The 21,399-nt window shown below is 38.9% G+C and overlaps 1 protein-coding gene across 2 annotated transcripts in view; it reads right to left on the reverse strand.

Moving 5' to 3' along the window:
* Positions 1–21,009, reverse strand: part of ITSN2 (intersectin 2) — a 94,417-nt gene extending 73,408 nt beyond the window's left edge. Inside the window, exons 1-2 of one of the 2 annotated variants that reach the window (XM_087823399.1) lie at positions 20,922–21,009; positions 2,183–2,246 (exon numbers count right to left, since the gene is read on the reverse strand). In XM_087823399.1, coding sequence (XP_087679525.1) covers positions 2,183–2,213 — 31 coding nt within the window. In that variant the 5' untranslated portion in view covers positions 2,214–2,246; positions 20,922–21,009. The remainder of the gene's footprint in view (positions 1–2,182; positions 2,247–20,921) is intronic. The other variant, XM_087823396.1, reaches the window with a different exon arrangement.
* Positions 21,010–21,399: the final 390 nt, after the last annotated feature.

The following is a 21,399-nucleotide window of genomic DNA, read 5'->3' on the forward strand; positions in this document are numbered from 1 at the left end:
TAAATAAATAAATAAATAAATAAATAAATAAATAAATAAACAGGTGTACTAAGGAACTAAGTACCTAAAATAGCTAAACCTACACACTTTCTAAATAAAGAAATACCACATTCATAGTAAAAAGCCTACTTGGTTTATCAGTGTATTATAAAATAAACTAACCTGTCATGATTCCTGCGCCTAGGAAGGCAAACAGTGTGTCTATGGACTGCTTTACTCTATGACCCTGGAAAAACGATGACAGTAAAATGTCACAACACAGGACGACAAAGGCAGACGCAGCTCGCCTTTTTGAGCCCTAACCATCTTTCAGGCACTTTATACACAGGAACTCACTGACTCCCATCATTACCTTATACATTAGGCACTATTAGTATCCTCATTTTATAGGTGAGGAAACAAAAACCCGTAGTGGGTTCTGTGTCTGCACTGTCTAAGACAGTAGCCACTAGCCACGTGGCTTTGAGCACTTAAAATATGCTGTGTGACTAAGGAACTGAATTTTAATTTTTACTTAATTTTTATTAATTGAAATTGAAACTGAAATAGCCAAATGTGGCTGCAATATTAGACAATGCAGCTCTGTAAGAACCAAAGAAGTCTAAAAAGTCTGTGGTTAGTTTCAGGATGATAAAGTAGACATGGCAAAATTTGAGGAACACGTCAGAAGCATTTTGACAAACAGCTTGGTCTAGGGCACTCAGAGACAAGTTCCAATAGTACTGGGCATTAAAAAAATTAACATAATGTACTGAAGATTTACTAGAGGAGCAAACACTGCTTTTGAAGGTTTTATGCTATACATGTATCTCTTTCAATAAAATGTTAAACTCTAAATTGGAGTTCAATTAGATATATACAAGATTATGTTCAATCTTTAGCTATTTTATAAACTAAGTAGGAGACTACCACAGTCTACATTTGCTATCAATTCTTCAGACATTTAAAAAAATTTCTGCCTCTATTCCTATATATTACTCCTAAATTAATTGTCCAACATTTTGGACAATTTTTCAAGTAATTATTTTTTGGTTATTGAACATTTGCTTGTTTCCAGTTTTATTCTTTTATATACAATGCAATGAGCTACAAAGTAAGACATAAATGTTTAGGAAATGGAAGAAACAAAATGGAGAAAGACTGGGCATGTAACAGAAAAAAAATAAAACTCTTATCTCAAGTCCATCTTTAAATGACACAATCCTACCACACATCAGAATTTTTTTTGCAAATAATTCATTTTTCCAAAACTTTTACATATCTCATAAAGTCAATTCTAGTTTTAAAAGTTTAAACATGTATTTTCAACATATATTTTCAATGTAGTGATTGAGAATAAGTTTGAAACTAGATGTAACTGATCAAATATATCCTAACAATAAAACAATTGCTTTGTGAAGGTGGTAGAATTATTGGTGATTCTTCTCTTTTTTTTTTCTAGTGTTCTTTAATATTACTGTTTTCAACTTAAATTTTAAAGAATTATTGACTGGACTCACTATTTCCTTATGAACTCAGCATCTTTAGTGATTTTAAAATATAATGCATGTTCTCAATTAATTCTAAATGACATACACAGTAACTTAATACTTATTAAGAGTGATTAATTTGTACTTGGGAAATGGATTAAACTAGAATCAGAAAAAAAGCTTTAAAAACATTTTATTATTGAAATTAAATATTTTCTTTTAAAATGATTCCTATCACACAATTATGTGTGTTGACATACATAATCCTGTGTAAAAGGAAAACAAACTGATTTTTTATGTGTACATACTACTAAATGAGTCTTTACTGGCTTCATCAGCGTACAGTCCCTCCAGGCGTCAAGCACACCTTTAATATTCTTCCATTTACGGTGCTCTGCTTTTTGTCCCCCAGTGTTATACATCAAACACAACATGGCTTCAAGTTACTCTTAACTGTTTAAAAGCGAGCACACGCTCCAGATGATACAGCAGAACATGCTTACAATGAGTTGTAGGATTCACTGCATAATATTCTAAAAGAAGCTATATGCAGTGTTTTAAAATAAACTGCCCAAATATTTTCAACAGAAATACTTTAAGTTTTGCATTTATATGCTTAAAGAAAAATATCACAAGAGTATTTTCTAACCTCTACCCCTGCCCCCCCAAAACCCATTACCTCTTTATTTTTCTATAAGCACAAAGCTGCTTACCATTCATAGCTGTGGGAAACTGAGCCATCATGATCCTAAATTTTCCTTGCTAGCTCTCAGCCATCTGCAACATAAAAACATTGTACCATTAATAATACAACAAGGGCAGATCACAGCTTAGTATACCCGCTAAGCAGTGGGAATGTCTGTCCCCTTCAGCTCACACTTCCAACAGAAAACAATGCAGAGCTTCTGTTGCTGCTGAGGAGGCAGAATTTACATTTGGGGAAGGGTAGGAGATTTTGTTGGGTTATGTTTCTGCTTTTAATGGAAACATTTAAAGGAAAAAGTCACATATTTAATAGAAAATACTGAATAAAGAAACCTTTGGAATCAACTAATTTTGTAGAAATTAATTTGGGAAAGAGGAAAGGTATTATAACCCAGGTAAGAATTTATTCCAGAGAAATCAACTTGTATGAATTAAATGTAAGTAACAATGAAATCCACAATACTCTTTAAAAAAAAAATCCCCAAACAAGAAAAATATACAAAATAAACATAGCATAGCTATTTAATCAAGTTCCACAGGTTTATAAAAATGGTCTAGAAGTAATTATTAAAACATATGTTTTATTTAAACATAATTAAATGTGCTGGACAAGTGCTCTGGACTTGAAAAGATGACAATTCAGAAATTTAATAGCTCTGGGTTCAAATCCCAACTCTGCTATTTTTCTAGCTGAAACCATGAAAGAGTTATTTAATCTTTTTTGAGTCTCATATTCACCTGTAAAAATACTTTGCAGGAGTATTTCTTAAAGTATTAAACATAATCCAGTACACTGCCTGACACACAGTGGGTTTTCAATAAGTGGCTTTATGGGTGTCCAGGAAGGGAGAGTGCAGTATAATTCTGAACCCTAAATTCATTAATTTACTATGAGTAAATTCAAAAATTTTCCTTGAAACTCAAAGGTAGGATCAGTTAGGGAGAGTGAGGACCTAGCAAATTTATTAAAACCATGGATTATAACATTGTAGGAAAACACTACTATATTAAAAGACTACTCAGTAGCTCATCTATTTACCCAAATCATTTAAATAGTAATATTTTTAGAAGCCCAAGGGAAAATGTTTGCAAGTGCCATCTGAACAAAGAAGGCATGAAGAATTGCATGTCGGGTGGATGGTGTCCCCAGGGAGCTGGCTGATTAGCTGCTGACAAGTGTTTACAAGGCGCCACATCCTAGTGAACTCAGTGTGCTCAAGGGGAAAAATGACTGCACCCCTACAACCACCAGAAGTGAGTCACACAAACCAAAAAACTGGTGTATAAATCCAGAATTTATTGACCTACAAAGAGAAATTTAACAATCAAGAGAACAAACAGCAGCCTTTCTTCCTATAAAGCAAACTATCATCTACCAAACTGAGCAAAGGGACTTAATAGTGATTAGAATGCTCAATGGCATGAGGCACAAACGGTCTGATACATTTATCTACACAACAGGGATAAGCGAGAACTGGGCAACAGGGATGGGCAAGCCTCCAATACTGCTTTGGCACTGCCGATTTTACTCCTGTGACTCCCGGCTTTTCTGTGTCACCACTGCATACAACCTTCTCTCAAAGTGCACCTTCTTTCTTCAGATGTTAGTAACCTTTACTGCAGTGGAACTTTAAACCTGTTATCACACTTGACTTCACCTGTCACTATACTCTTTAGGAGGAAATTTCACCCATGCACAAGGTGGTTTTCTTTACTTCTTTCTTAAAGGTAATATAAACCATGTGGGGTGGTCAGGAACCCCTCGAGGAGGTATTGTACTGAGATTTTAAAAGAATTACTTATACTTGTAATGCTAAGAACTCTGGATTTGAACCTGTGGTTGACAAGTTTTAAAAGGTTTTAAGAAGAGGAACAGTCAAATTTCACTTAAGAATCAACTGTGAAGAAAAGGGCAAGATTGAAGCGGGAGATCAGTTAGGAAGGTATCTGGCACCCGATCTAGAACAGTGGTAGCAGGAACAGAGAAGGTGGGGTGAACTGAAGAAACAATGAATGGTTTAAAAAAGGTAGAACTCAGGGACTGCTTAGATCGAGGGATTATGGAGTAAAAGGAATCAAAGAGATGACTCCGGAATGATAGTTTGTGAGACAGTGTGAACTGTGATGTCGCCAGTTTAAAAACAAAAATGTGAACATAGAAGGAAGTCTCATCAATCAAGTTATGACTACAACTTCAAATATAGAAATTCTACAAACAGGCATAACATTTTTACTTCCCCAATTTTCAATTTATCGTAATATTAAACCAAAATAAGCCATATCCCCCTCCAAGAAACTATTTATTTATAGAGATGCAGTAGTAAGGGCCCCTCATTTATTGGATCTCTGTAACTGAGATAATTTTAAAATGTGGGAGAAAATCCTCCATACGCTACCTGAAATGCATTTTATAACTGCATAAAAGCATGTAAAATACCAAAGATCACTTGGAGAAAAAGCACAGACTTATGAAAGATAAATAAGGAAAAGCATCCCACAGTCACAAAGCCTTAGTTAGCTAGATCATCTACCTAGGACCTCAGGCTAGTCACCGTGTATTCTGTAAATACAACAGAATGCTACATAAAGATGCTTAATAAGCACTGGTATAACCCTGAAATAAAACCAAAGAATGAATAAAATATAATGAGCAGGGAGGGCAAACTCCTTCAGTGCAGCTGAAGGTACTACAGAACCTTCCTCACCTGGGACATGGGACTTAGCCACCCATGCACACAGGAGCCATATTATAACATGGACACATGGAAGGATGGAACATCTGACAGTAATGACATCTCAATATGGTAACATGATTTGTTGGAACCAGTAAGCTTTTAAAGCACACCATTTCATATCTGTTATGTTTACATCAATTCTCTGCCCTGTTGTAGAATAATTACATGTTTAAAATCTTACTTATCTACTTGCAGAGAAACAGTAACAATTGAAATTTTGAAAATAGCAACATGTAGGTTTTATTTTTAAAAAGTAAAACTGTTTTACTTTGTGTAGTCATAACAATGACCATTTATTAAGTCCTTAGTTACTATGTGTCATACTCAATATTCACTGAGAATCCAGTATGTTCTAGGTTTTGTACAAGAAGCTTCAGACACCGTGGACCTTGCAGACTAGACTACTGGGTACCAGATACTGCCAGATCCCTTTGATAATTCTAATAATCCTCACAACAGCCCAGCAAGGCAGATTTTATAGTACTCATTTCACAGGTGAAGAAACTGAAAGGTTAAATTACTTGCCTAACTTCAGTTAAATGATAAAGTCATCACGCAATCTCAAATCTGCCTAATTCTAAAGCCCATGAACTTCCCATGGGCTCTATCTGCCTCTTCCTCTCTTGGGGAGATAATAATTAATGATGAGTGAGTGGGTCACAGGTTTCTGCAAGCAGCAGGTCACCTTAATATTGGTACATTTGTAAGACAGAAGAAAAACAAGCCAGAGAGTCTACATCAATCCCCAATCACATACATAAATTAGGGAGTGCTAACTATTTCTTACCTCTAGGTATAACCTTTTGAGGAAGAAAAAGGTAAGCAGCACCTCCATGCCTGATGCCTGTTTTAGGCACATGTGATTGAAGTCAGCATCCAACAGACACCTCCCTACTCCCTGGAGGGGGTAACATGTAATGATGGCAATTTGGCAGCTTGTAGTTCTCATATAATTTAATCACTATGTTAATTACCTATGGTTTTAGAATATTTATATGAAGATTTTCCTGTTCATTATAAATCAATGGAGAACTGGTATTGTTACCTGTTTAGAAACCAAGAAAATGTATGGCAGAAAGCAGGCATAAGGTAAAGAAGACTGTTTTGATTTAATATAATCCAAATGCAATTTGGAGGATGGGGGAAATATATTCATACAAAGGTAGAGAAATGTAGGAATGTTTGAACAGGAGTAGGAAATCCTTCAGCTACAAAGGGTCAATAAGAACCAGAAGAAGAAAAAAGTAGCCATAAGTAAAAAGTAGCTCAATTAAAGTTGAATGTTTTGTTTCTGCAGAAGCACAGAATTATAGAAGAAAAGAATTACAGTAAGTATTGAATCCAAAACTCTCAATGTTCAAGACGTAAAAACTAAGAGATCTGTATGAGCTCACAGAGTCAGTAGCAAAACTGGTCATAGAAACCCCACCTCTTATGTCCAATGTCCTGCTTTTAGTTTCCTGACGTCCCTAATTCTATAACTTGGGACATTTACAAATTCTACAGATTCAGAGGCCTATCACTAGGAGATTGTGATGCAGAAGGTCATTATGTAAATGAGGGCATGAACCTCCTAAAATGTTCTTCCTGCCTTGAGACCTGTTAAAAATAACATAACACAGCCACTGTAAAATGGAGCCAGAGCTGCCATCCCAGAGGAACTGCCTTTCATGTCTTATGCCTCAAACCTATGGAATATTAAAACAGGGCACAATAACCTCTGGACTGGGCCTAAAGCAACCCTATGCCCCAAAGAAATGTTTGCAAATACAGTCAATATTGTAATAACTACGTATGCTGTCAGGTGGGTATAAACTTATTGGGGTGATCACTCTGTAAGTTATATAAATGTCTAATCACTATGTTGTACACCTGAAACTAATATAACATTGTATGGCAACTGTAATTTAAAAATTTTAAATAAAAAAGAAAGCAGATCTTATGACTACCCAACTGATGACTATGGGACTGAAAATGAAAAACATTGTTTGGAATTAGCATCACTATGTTAGCCTATCTGCACCAATAGAAATACCTTTCTCCTATTGATGCAATCGGTCCCCTACTCTTTCTCACAAATACCTTTTGCCTTTGTCTCCTAATTGGAACATTATTTGGGCTTCTACTTGAATCAATGTTTCCTGAAGAGCTATTCTTTGATCTCAAATAAGTGCTTATTGCCTTTCATTTTGGCCTTTTATTTTTTGATTAACAGACCCTTCCACAGAGCTATTAGTTGTTGTTTTTCCAAAACATCCACTAATGTCCCTCTCCTGCTTAAATTCATCAACTGATTATAAGTTAAAGCTCAAAGGTCTTACTATGAAATATGGCAGCCTTCCGAATCTCACCCCAATCTACTTTACCACATTCATGCCTAGACACTTCCCCTTGATTCGGGTGTCTTAAGTATACCAACCGTTGAAACGACTTTTTTTTCACTCCCCTATTCCTTTGTAAAGAGTTGTTTCCTGTCACAGTCACCACTTTATCATTCTTCAACTCCAAACTTGAATGTTACCTCTTTTTTAAAAAAACTGATTTTAAGGGGGGGGGGGGGAGAGCGAGCAAGAGAAATATCGATGTGAGAAACATCAATCAGTTGCCTCCTGTACATGCCCCAACTGGGGATCAAACCCACAAGCTGGGTGCGTGCCCTGACCAGGAGTCCAACCTGCCACCTTTTGGTCTATGGGATGATGCTCCACCTCACTGAGCCACACTGGCCAGGGCTCTCCTCTTCTTTGAAAGGCTTCTGTCCTCCCAGGTCGTAGTCACTGTCTCCTAGGTATGTCCATACATTTATTCATCTCACAATAACGTCACTGATCACACTGTATTTCACTTACATGTTTCATATGATGCCTTTTACTTGTACTGGGCATAGACCATTTGTATTTACCCCTGTACACCTACTGCCTAAACCAGATCTCCCAGAGAAAATGTGCGATAAAAATGTGCAGAACAAATGAACTGGGTAAACGAATAACATGGTTGGGATGCCAAAAAAAAAGTAAACAAAGCAAGTGAAGCATGGAGAGAGGCAATATTGAATTGAGTATTACATAACAGAAGCCCGTAAGAAAGCAGAGCAGGCCCCATACTTCTTCCTCAAAACTCTGCAGTCATCAGAGCCGTGGATTTTAGACCAAATCATCCCTTGCAACATGGCCCTTCTGTAACTTGTTTTTTCTTCTTCTTTGAAGTATACTTTTAGAGATAAAGGTTTATTTCCCATTGAATTCTGATAGCATTAAAGTGAGAAAGGGAGGAAAGACGTGGGTTTTTCAATTATACTTTGAATCATGTTGGTTTATTAAATAAACCTGAAGGCCTGACATTCAAAAGCAAGATAATCAAGTTCCCGAGAGCATATCTTATAAAACTTTCTCCAGTCTCTCCTCCACTCTACATGCTAAGGACACAGAGCCAGCTCTCCCAACTTGCTGATTAGCTGGGAAAATGTTCCTTCCTCATCTGATTCCCAAGGAGATCAAGGGCAGTTCTGTGAGAGAATGACTGGAACAAAACTACCTACTTCTTCATAGTTTCTACAGTAGATGAAATTCACAGAATACACATATTCTCCACCTGTTCCCCATCTATTTTTTCTTTCATTCACCTATTTATTTACTTATTGAACATGAGTAGTCACTGTAACGATTTGAAAAATGCTATGAACAAAGGGAGTAAATGAGGACATCAATAATAGTGTAGACAATAAAAAGAGGAGGGGGGGTGGAAGGGGGGATGGGACGGGGAGGGTGCTGTGAGAACCCGCAGGACAGAGCCAGTACTCCTGGGAGGTGAATCAGAGTATGGCACTATCCGTGTAAGAATTATCTACCATGAGGTCAGTGGTAAGTTAAGTAGATTCTATGTGTCCTCAGAGTGAAAAGACATCGTATAGGTGTGTGGACAGGCACCTTTACAAAGAAAGGGAAAGCATCTGAACCTAAGGTAAAAAGAAGGAAGGTACAACAGACAGTATGACAGTGTGATCTGAGGTGATGTGATTTCAAAGAACTCACTGAAATGGCAAAAAAGAACTTAAGAAACCCAGAGTTTCAAAATGTGCTCCTTGGAGCTCTAGAACTTTCACGGAGGTATCACTAAATAGCAACACCTAACCAAAGCAAAGTCTCACTTGCCCTAAACACTTCAAATCACAAATTTACAAATTCTCTTCACCCACCTGGACTCTTTACTTATGAGGGGTCATAGACTTCTTTAAAAAAAAAAATCTGGCAAACCTATAGTTTTCTCTCTCTGGGGAAAAAAAAATGCACAAAATGTGGTATACGAGTTCAAAGGTTTCAGACTTCCTAAGCTTCTCTGTGGATTTGTGTCTGTGGATTTCAGAGGATTTGTGTCTTCCATAGTTAAGATCCTTAATTATAACACACACTAATTCCCATTTTTTAAAAATATATAAGATTGGCCCGGCTGGGCGTGGCTCAGTGGTTCAAGCGTTGACCTAGGATCCAGGCGATCAGGGTTCGATTCCGGGTCAGGGCACATGCCCGGGTTGCGGGCTGCAGCCGATCAATGACTCTCTCATCATTGATGTTTCTCTCTCTCTCTTTCCCTCTCCTTTCCTCTCTCTGAAATCAATAAAGATATATTAAAAATATGCATATGTATATATATAAGATATTACAGTGAGAAAGAATATTTCTAATAATGTAATCCACTAATTCTCAAACTCTTCTAGCCATGGCCTACCTCAGTGGGACAGAGAGCCTACCTACCCCTACCTGCTCCCATTTTCCAGTTGAAAAATAACTCTGATGAAGAATTATAATAATGCAACAATTAATTACACAAGAGCAAAACTGTCAACAAAATCAAATTTAATATTTAAAAATTACATTAATTCAAGAATAGCAGCAATTGGAACTATATCAAATTCAAGACAACATCAATCGTACACTGAAAATAGTACCTGAGTGTGAGCATAAATAGTAGGAATTTTTCAGATCTATCAAAGTACTATATCTGTAACAGATTTCTTTTTTTAAAAAAATATGTCTTTACTGATTTCAGAGAGAGGAAGGGAGAGGGAGAGAGAGAGACAGAAACATCAATGATGACAGAGTCATTGATCGGCTGCCTCTTGCAAGCCCCCGACTGGGGATCAAGTCCGCAACCCAGGCATGTGCCCTGACCGGGAATCGAACCCCAATCACCTGGATCCTTAGGTCGATGCTCAACCACTGAGCCACGACCGGCTGGGCTGTAACAGATTTCTTAAAAGAAAACTAAATTAGAGCCTTCAGTATGCTCTAGAAATTTGCTAATTATAGTTTATGAACACTAAATTTCAGTAATCCTTAATAACTCAGATTATCAGTAAGAAGCTCATACTAATACATAAAAGTCAAACACTATGGAACCGGCACAGCAATAGATCCTAAGAACTGAAAAAATGACTTGCATTTTTGTTTCATTCATCAGGAAAGGACTCCTGACCTAGCACGTGTCTTGAACCATATTGGGAAGCAGCAATCTAATCCAACAATTTTCAGCCATTTTCCACTGTGATTCTATGTAATAATTTACTAATGGTATAAAATTTAATCTCTTTCATTGGACCCCCTCATACATTGCTGGTGGGGATATAAAATGGTTCAACGGATCTAGAAAACAATTTGGCAGTTCCTCAAAATGATAAACATGTTACCATACAATTCAACAAGACCACCTCTAGGTATGCAAAAACTTGTACACAAGTGCTTACAGCAGTATTATTTGTAATAGACAAAAAGTGGAACCCCAAATGTCCATCAACTTATAAATGGTTAAACGAAATGTGTAACCTCCATACAACAGAGAATTATTTGGCCTTAAAAAGGAATGAATTACTGATACATGCTACAATGTGAATGCGCCCTAATAACATCCAGTCACCAAAAAAAAACCCCACATATTGCATGTTCCCACTTCTACAAAATGTCCAGAACAGGAAAATTCAGAGACAGAAAGTAGATTAGTGGTTGCCTAGAATTAAGGGTGCTGATGACAATGTTCTAGATTTAGATAACAGTGGTGGATATAGAATTCTGTGAATATACTAAAACTACAAAACTGTAAACTTGTAAACTTTAAAAGGGTGACTTTAATGGTATATGAATATTTCAATAAAGCTGTTATTTTAAAAATCTAATCTCCTTCACATGGCAAACAGGATGTTTTGGGGTATACGCCTACTTTTATAGCATTCAAATACCTTCCCTCCACCTCTGCCTGTCTTACCATTCCAACGCTCCCTCTCTGTGAACCTACGGAATTCCTTACTTCTCAGTGACATTTCTACCTACAAAAGCTTCCTTTGCCACATTCCCATTTCAGCTTGCAATTATCTCAATTAAACTACTTATCATCTAGTATTGTAGCATTTGTTTTCATGCTTGCCCACCTCTATTAGACTGCGCACTCCTGTGAATGTCTCTTCATGTTCATATACCTAGTGCCCAGCCAGGCACTAAATATCCTTTAATAAACACAAACCCTTTGGCTCCAAGAGATTAGCATTCTTTCAACTCACTGAAGGAAAGCAGGCTGATAGACTGGAATGTGAACTTTGAAAACAAATTAGCCAACTTGAATTCAAATCCCAGTGCAATTACTCCTTAGTCTTATGAACTTCCACATGACATAGCTTTAATTTCCTAACCTATAAGTGTAGATAATTGTACCTACATGCCAGGTTGTTTTAGGCTCAGATATCATGTATGTAAACCATCTGGCACATAGAAGGTATTCATAAATGATGGTTATTACTGTTGTGATAATTAGCTAGTTATTAATATTAATAATAGGAAGAGAGCAAAGGGGAGACCAGATATTATAAGTGTGGTCATCTAGGCAGCTTCACCAGGAAACTACAGCTTCACGCTTCCCAGGGAACCACTGGTCTATTCCCTGCAGGTCACTGAGGAACGGGATCGAACCAAAGGGGAGATGGGCACATGCACAGTGAAGTAGGGATGACATAGGGAAGGCACTTACCTGTCAGTCTAAGCTAGGAAAAAGATAACTGGCTAGAAGGGAGGACCCCAATGCAAGCCCATGAAAATCTGGCAATACATAATCCCTAGACAGAGCTCGCTCTCTCTTGTTCAGCTCTTGCACTTACTCTCTCTTGCTCCATGACCAACACTCACCCGCCATGTGACCTTGGAAGCCACATGGTCCAGCACCATGTGGATCCCACACAATGGAGTGCAGCTGGGAACACAAGCTAAGCTACCCAGATGCTGGACTGGACTCTGCTTTAAGATGGAGCAAAGACTCTGGGCAGTGGCGTTAATTCTTGTCCTTCTGAAGACTGGACTTTTCCCATGGTGGGAAAGGGAAATGCAACATTGTGAACCCAGGGGTTTAATTCCACGGGCATGTCTCAGGAAAATTCCTTTTCTTGCAACATCACAAGAACTCCACTTCTTCCAGTAACAGGCAGAGATGCAGAGGGCACCCCACCAATAACATTACTACTATTATTTCAACAATATTTTCAACTATAACAGTTAACTTGATTTCACTGAATTGGTACAATACAGTTGTAGATAAAGAAGACATGTTTTTCTTTAATCAATATTTGAGAAAAGGGTTACTATTATTTCTACCTAGAGGCTTAGGGCCCCAAATCTACACAGCACGTCAAGACTTTAAAGGTAACTCTCCTATACAAACTTAGTTCTTCTAGTTCTGTAACTTTGTATCTTTAAGATGTTTAAATATAAATTATAAGTTTGAACTTTTATAAACATTAAGTTTATCTTACAAAGAATCAACTAATAAACCAAGAGGGCATAAAAGAACAGAAATGGTAAACTAACACTGAAGTAGTAAGTACTCCAATTATATTGAATATTTAAATTAAACCAATTTTAGAAAAATTAGTCAACAACTCTGAACAAGACAATTCACCCACACAAAGGGGGGAAAAACACCTAAGAATATGCTTGTGATTCAGCCCTCATTGCTGTACGGGGAGAATGGAGGGAGCTGGCTATTTGGCCTATTCTCTATTCTCTCATAACAGGTCTCAATATTAATGCACAACTATTCACTTGGCTTAAATAAGAAGTACAGAGGGGAAAAATTTCATATAGATGCTTCACCTTCAAGTAAAATATCTCTTTGAGACCTAGATAACTTTCCAAGTTTTGAAACCATTCAAGAAAACCCAAAGGAAAAAATAAACAGATTCAACTATATAAATATTTTAAACTTCTGTTGAAAATAAAATTCAAAAGTAAACAAATAGGAATAGTCAGTATTTTTAATGTACAGAGAGGTATTAAAATAAATAATGAAAACACTAAGACCGCAAATAAATAGCTTCCCAAAGAGGAAACAGAACTGGTTAATAAATGTTAACAGCACTAATAATCAAGAAAATGCAAATGAAGTTTTGTTTTATTTCTCATTATAAAATGATTTTTAAAAAAGTAAGCCTTGACTAATATTCAGGGCTGTAAAGTTGAGAGGAAATAAATGCTGTAGACATAGCTCATGAGAGTGCAAATTAGTACAGCTGTTCAGAAGGCAATGCAAAAATATATGGAATCCTACCAACGTTCATATCCTATAAGCCAATAATTTCACTTCAGGGAATCTGTCACAGGGAAATAATAAATGTGGGAAATGCTTTATTTATAAAGATATTCACTATAGGTATTGTTATTATAGAAAAAAATTAGAAATGAGAGTCCAACAATGGGGAAATGAACTGAGCCAAGTATTATGCTGCCACTTAAATCATATTAATGATATGTGAATTATATTTCAATAAACCTATTTTTTAAAAAAGAACAAGTTCAGCTAGACCATGTAATAACATGGAAACTGGTTATGTTTTTATTATTTAAAATGTATGACATAATATAAATATGTACTTATCATTATGAAAATAACAGCAGCCAACAATCACTGAATACTTACCAAATGCCAAGCTCTACACTAAGGCCTTTACATGTTGTTACTGCTTTCATTATTATCAGGGACATCCTGAAGGCCCAGAGCCCCTCAACAACTGTGGGATGGCCCAAGACAAATAACATTTTAAAGGAGCCTCACTATAAAAATTTTCATACTGCCCTTGAGAATGTTAAAAAAGTGTTTTTCGAATTGAATTTTAATTATTTCAGAAAAGAAACAGTGCCCCTGATCCGCCCCCTCCCTCCACGCACAGCCCGGATCAGACACCCTAGCTAACCTAACCAAAAGAAAGGCCTGACTATTATTGTTATATTTATGGATAATTTATTACGAGAGGGTCACACTAAACATACATTATCTCTTCATCATCATAACAACACTATGGATAAATATTATCATGAAATCTCTTTTTAAAGAAGAAAAAACTGAGGCTTAGTGAGATTGTTATACTCAAAGCTAATAACAGGATAAACTGGAACTAAAATCCCAATCAGACAGCAAAAGTCATGTTTCCGGATACAATGCTGTATTGTAAGACATGTAAAATAATATGTATGTAATAAACAAAACCAAAAGACAGGTGGGAAGGAGACACCAACATGTGGTTGGCATGGTTGCTGGGCTTAAGATGACTTTTTCCTTCTACTTTACAAAGTTTCTTCAATCAGCATCATCATTTTCATAATGAAAATATTTAAATTACATAATGAGAAATAAAGTTAAATTTAAAGAGAAAAGGGACTTAGAAAAATGTTTACTTTAAATGACAAATAAATTATACTGTTAATGTATAAAGTGCTCACCCATTCTTAAGATCAGCAATCAGTATACCCCAAAATTAAACTAGTAAGTTAAGAGCAGAACGTCTTTTATCAAAGCCAGCAGAACAGAAACAATGACAGCTGAAAAGGAGTTGAGGTCTAATCAAAGGTGTTAACTTAAGTCAGGGAAAGATGTGAATGGAACCTGAAGTCTCCAAAGACAAAAGCTTCAGGGTTTATTCTCTCCCCTAAGGCTTCCAGTGTGCCCACCCCACCAATTCACCAAACTTACCTGGGCATTTAAAAAATCTTATCAAGATTACATCAGAGCCCTCCAACTTTCCCCATTGCATTGGAAAAATGGAAAAGTCAGATGACAAATTGAGCCCTGTTTCATAGGAGAAGAGACTTAGAAGGAAAATTAAAATATTCTGAACAGTAGAAAAGGTATACTGGGGTGAAAGAAGGGTTTATTTCATCAGGCTTTTCCACGAGGCAAGATTAATAATCCTCAAAACCACTCTAAATAACATGCCATTCCCAGAATGGGAAATTTCCACATCTGCTTTCACTCAGTTTTAGTCTCTGGGCCCCTCCCTTCCTCCCTCCTTCCCACTGGCCTTCAAAGCCCAGTTCCAATGTTACTTCCTCTGTGTAAGTTTCTCTACTTTACTATATACTTGGAAGGCTGATTCTCTTCTCAGTATCACCAACATCACCATGCGTACCTTTAATTCAAATCAACAGATATTTACTGAGCCATCAGATGTGTAACACCTGTATAAAATGTATTAGCGCAGGGAATAGAGAAGAGCAGTTAACCCAAAACTTGGAATTCCATAAGTGCTACAGGTATAAAGGACAGAAGATGGGCACCTAACTTTGCCTTAAGCAACTAGGGAAGAGTTAGTTGAGCAATCCCAGAAGAAATGACTCCTAAAATGAGTCATGAAGAACTAAAAAACAGGTGTAAACCAGTAGGCTAGGAAGAGAAAAGAGATTTTTAAGAACTGGGAGTAGAAATGGGCAAACACAGAGGAAAAAGCTGCTTGAGAATTTAAAAGATAGTGTCAGAGGACTTTGTAAATGGAAACTAATAATAGCACCTACCTCATAGGGATGTTGTAAAAATTAAATGAGTTAATAAATATCATGAATTAAAATAGTGCTATACATAGGAGGTTCTATAAAAATCTATAAACAAAAGTAAGAAACAAATTTGGAAAAAATTTACACCTATATGGCAAAGATTTACTATTCTTAAACATTTTTAAAATTGGTTTTAGAGAGAGAGGGAAAGGGAGAGAGAGAAACATCAATCAGTTGCCTCCCGTGTGCTCCCCGATCAGGGTTCAAACCCGAAACCTTTTATTGTACGGGACAAGCTCCAGCCAACTGAGCCACCTGGCCAGGACAAGAGTTACTATTCTTTTTTTTTTTTTTTTAATATATCCTTATTGATTTCAGAGAGAGGAAAGGAGAAGGAGAGAGAGAGACAGAAACATCAATGATGAGAGAGTCATTGATCGGCTGCAGCCTGAAACCCGGGCATGTGCCCTGACCAGGAATCGAACCCTGATTGCCTGGATCCTAGGTCGATGCTTAACTGCTGAGCCAAGCCCGGCCAGGCAAGAGTTACTATTCTTAACACTTAAGAATTCTTAGAAATAACAAACAGATGAACATGCCAATAAAGTGAGAAAGGGTCTTTTTTCTACCATTTGGGTTTCCAGGACTTACCACAAAGTCAGAGAATGAATGCTACACGTGCATTAATTCCTAGTGCACCATTTTCAGCAAATTTCATTAATCTTGAAGTTCTCACTTATATTCACCAAAAGTATTTTATACTTGCTAAGTGTGACATAAGTTGTGAAATTTATTAACTTGACCTACTTCTTATATATTTATGCAGTCTTTTGTTTTTTTGTGTGAGTTTTGTGTTTTGTTTTGTTTTGGTTAATCCTCACCTGAGTATACTTTTTCCACTGATTTTTTAGAGAGAATGGAAGGGAAAGAGGAAGGGAGAGAGAGACAGACAGACAGACATTGATGTGACAGACACATTGATAGGTTGCTTCCCTCATGCAGCCCGGGGTGGGGATCCAACCAGCAACCCAGGTATGTGCCCTTGACCCGGAATTGAACCTGAGACCGAACAGTATGTGGGCTGATGCACTAACCACTTAACCACACCGGCCAAGGCTATGGGGTCATTTTTAAGCACAGAGGAGGAGTAGGGTGGTGAAAAGTGTCCAACTAACTATGCCAAGGTGTTTAAACAAAAAGAAATGATAAAGCAACAGTTATAAGTGTCCTCCAAACTGTCAGTGCAAATCCTGCTGGATTCTTAGCCATGCAGGATCTGCAATTTGACACTGCGGACCATTCTTGAACCAGTCTTCACCATTATCAACCTCACAGTAGTTAAGCACTCCTCCCATTGAAAAGTGGAAGTTATTCAAGCACCTGGATTCAAACATTTTGAAGAGATACATTTCTTCCTTTAGGCTATGGTTTTGGTGCCCCCTCCCCCAAATTAAGGGGATTAAAAGGGCAGATTCTTTGTTGGGAGGTAGGATTGTGGGTCAATTCTACTCTATTTTCCAGCCTGCTTATTGCACATGTGCTGCCAAAGCCAGTGCCTATATGGATTGTTTTGAAGGTAAGATAAAAACTTAAGGGCAAAAAACCTAATTTCTTTTTCAGTCACTAGGTTAAAAAACACACACACACACACACACGCACACACACAGAGGATTAGGTTAATTTAGTTTGAAATTTCTCATTGAAGCAGGTTGGAATAAAAATAGGTATCATTTCTTAAGCACACACACTAAGTAGCAGTCACTGTGCTAAGCACTTCCCATTACATACTACAAAACTATCATCCCCACTTTACAGATGAGGAAACCAGCTTCCAGAATTAAAATAAATTTCTCTAAGTTATACAACTATTTGGTGTTGGAGCTGTGAGCTTGAAAGTCTGTACCCTTATCTACTATAGTAATGAAAATAAAAATGTTATTAAACCACATACACTTTTCTAAATATGTATTAGTAAAGAAAAATGATCTAGAAGACATAAAACAGTTGCTTAAATGAAACAAGGAAATGTCTACCATCTGGTAGCACATACCTCAGTGTCTACTATACCCACTGCTGAATAGCTCCACACGTAGTCATTCAGTGTTCTGATACAGCTGTGAAATTATTTCTTAAGGGAAGTTCTCAAAACACTACTACACATTTGCAAATGAAATATGTTGCCCTCTTAGAGTTGTAAAAAATACATTATTTCTTGATTTACTCACTGTCCTATTTTTGCTGTTTCCTCCCTTCCTCCCCCACTTCCTCTCTGCCCTCAGATCCTTCAGACCAGTTCAGTTCTTCCTTCTCGAGAATCCCCACAGGCACACTCGAGCCAACTCTGACGTTCATCACTGTGCTCCGCAGTTACAGCATGGCATGAACTTAAGTAAAAAATACAGCATTTCTCCTGCATCTTCACTTTTAGATCTATTCACTTACAGAATAATGAATGTTTTCCTATTTCATACTTGGAATCCTGCCTTCAACAATTAGCACACTAAAAGAGTCTACCTTTTTTTAGTCTTTCTTCAAATATAGTTATTCCACAATTTTTTCCAGAAATAAGGTATTAAAAAGATCAAGCCAGCCCCCGCCCCCAACCCAAGAAAGAACCCACAAGCAAATGCAGTTATGGTAATAAATGTATCACATTTTAGTACTGTAATTAATTTATTCTGAATAATTTCTGAAACTTGTTAACATAGGGTGTCCCCAAAAAAATGTATACACACACTTTGAATAATTATAAAAGCAGTGTTTATTAAGTACATTTCATTTTCAAAATTGAGCTATCAGCTGTTAAAGTGTGTATACATTTTTGGGGGGACACCCTGTATAAGTGCTTCACAAGTAAACACAGTTGTACAAATAAACATAGTTATAAAAATGCTACTCATCAGTGGACTAACATGTACTTTCATTCATTTACTCAACAAATATTTACTGAATGCCCAAATGACATTAAAAAAAAAATTCTGAAATAAGATGAGTGTAGCAGATACCTGCACAGGTGCTAAAGTTACAAGGGTCTGGGTTTGAAACCTTGGCTCTTGTACTTACTGGCTCAGAGACCTAGAGTAGTCAGTTAACCTCCAGGTTAACATTTCACTTATCTATTTGATGGGAGGAAAATAACTACTCACAGAGTGTTTGTGAGCTTTAAATGATTATGTAAAACAGCACGGAGCCCAGCACGTGGTAAGTGACAATCAAGGTAAACATATTTTAAATATATATATATACACACACACACATACGTATAATAAATGACAGGCATGGCAAATATATTTCAATACTAAAGAAAGTCATTAAAGGAGATGGCCCATAAATGTTCTGTCTTACTAGAAACATGGACATTTGTGAAATTCTATTTTAAAGTTACTTTAAAAAGAAAAATCCTAAGGTTATGTAAGAAATTTTCCACTTTCAAAAAGAGAGAATTATTAAGTATATAGGGTGAAATGGCCAACAATAAAGATAAGAAAGAAGAGGCATAAAGAAAATCTTGAAAACTGCTGAGTTTGAGTGATGGATGTATGATGGTTCCTTATACTATTCAATTTTTGTGAAACTAAAAAAAATTTAAACTGTATTTCCAATCCCAGAGCATGCCTAACACGTTTCCTCATATTCAAGAGAGATCAGGATGTTTGCCTTGAGACGTGTTGAACTAACAATAGTACTTCCCTGCTCAATAATTCAGTAAAGGTCAAGTTTTCTCAGACAATTCTATCTTTCATTATAAAGGTGAGCAAGAGGAATAATTACATGCATTATAGGGTAAAAAAAAAAAAAAAAGGAAGCTTTTCAGTTGCTTATAAATATTACATTACAACAGCAGCACTGCACATTTTTTCCATGTCCTTCAAAAACATGAAATTCTGCTTGCTCTTAAATTAAGCTTTTAAAAACAACTTCCACTTTATATACTTTTGAAATGACAAGGGATATCTGGCAATCATATCTCAATAAAGCTGGGGGAAAAGAAATTACAAGGGAATCACAGGCACAACAACAACAAACCTAAAGGTGTGCGCATCAGAGTTGCTACTATCTTTAAAATTTGAGGGACATCATTATTAATTTATGTACAGGTGATGTTTCTAGATTGTGTTTAGGTTTTATCACTAATTAACAACCTAGGAAACCAGCACAGGGAGAGAGGCAAATCATTTTCCTGAAAGGCTTAAGAAGTTAACCTACAGAGTCTGTGCTACCTAAATTAATCTGACTAAAACAGCAGCAAATTTCAAGTCACCCTCTCCTGTTTCTGGGTAAGCAAGTAAACAGTAGTAATAACGAACTAGAGCACTTAGTAAAGCAATCATTTTTGTGTTAACCTTAGTCCCTACCAAAAACTGGCTGCCTCTATCAAAAATATTCCTAATTCATAATTAATACAAGTCTCAAATGAGGAACAGTTGCCATAGGCAGTCATTTAACGATAAAGCACAGCACCTGCCTACGGAATGCACAGCCTCTGCAGTTTCAGCCTCGGTTTACCCATCCACCCCGCACATGCAGGCGTCTTTTAAAAAATAATCATCAGCGGTAAACTTGACTCCGGCCTAATGGGCTGCGTCTCTCCGCGCTTCCTGTCTAACCCCGGCGTCAACGACGCTCACGTCAAACTGTAACGTTTCCCAACTTTGGTTTGGTGCGAGCGGTGGCGCCGAGCATCCAGCGGCTGGCCGGCCTCTCGTGACTCCGGCGGCTGGGACGCACCGGGATGCGGCTCACCTGGTTCCGCACCGAGCTTCACCGAGAAGGGGCACCAGCTCCGCGAAAATGGAAGGGGGTCCCCGAGGGAGCGTGCGGGGCCCCGAAGGGATCTCTCCGGCCAGCACCCCGAAAGCGAGGGGCAAGCCGCCCCCGGCTCTCGGCCGGGTCCGCACCTGCCGGGAGAGGCCGCGGCCGGGCCGGCGCCGAGGCGGGTCAGCCGGGTCCCGGCCCCTGGGCGTCCCCGGGCCGCGCGGCGGGGGCAGGAACCTGAGGGCAGGAACCCGGGGCCGGAGGTTTCCGCCCGGCGCCGCCAAGCCCGCCAGGGGCCTAGCTCGGGGGGCAGCCCCGGCTCCCGAGAACCGGTCGCCGCGGTCTGCGTTCCCCGCGCGCGCAGCCGACCCTGTCCTGGCCCCTCGGAGCCTCCCGCGGCGGCAGCGCCGGCGCCCGCACCTGCCCGCGCCCTGCCGCAGCCGGGCAGCCGCTTCACCCACCTGGCGCCTCCGCCGCGCCTCCTGCACGTCCCTTTGCGACCCCGCGGCCTCGGCCCCAGCAGCGCGGGCGCGGGCGGACGCCGGAGACCCTGCTCGGCCGCCGCCGCCGGGTTCGTCGCCGGCCGCCGACAGCGAACCTGTTGCGCAGCCTGTCACGGCCGCCCGGGCTCCGCGGCGCCGCCTCAGCCCCACAACAACATGGCGGCCGCAGCCTCCGCAGGAAGCCGGGGGGCGGGGAGGGAGGCGACGGGCCGGGCAGCTGACGGCCCGCCCGCCAGCCCGCCCGCCCGCTGCGGGGCACCGGCTCCCCACCCTCGCGAGCCCGAAACCGGCTGGGGCGCGGCTCCGCGCCGCAGGGCCCCGGGCCCCCACCCCCTGGGCCTGGTCCGGGCGCCCCGTCTCCCCTCCGGGAGGCCTCGGAGCCCCGGACCCGCAGCCCGTCAGGGAGCGGCGGCGACCCACCTGGCTCCTCCTCCCC

This window comes from Miniopterus natalensis, chromosome 13, assembly GCF_054644295.1.
Source record: "Miniopterus natalensis isolate mMinNat1 chromosome 13, mMinNat1.hap1, whole genome shotgun sequence".
Classification (NCBI taxonomy): Eukaryota; Metazoa; Chordata; class Mammalia; order Chiroptera; family Miniopteridae; genus Miniopterus; species Miniopterus natalensis.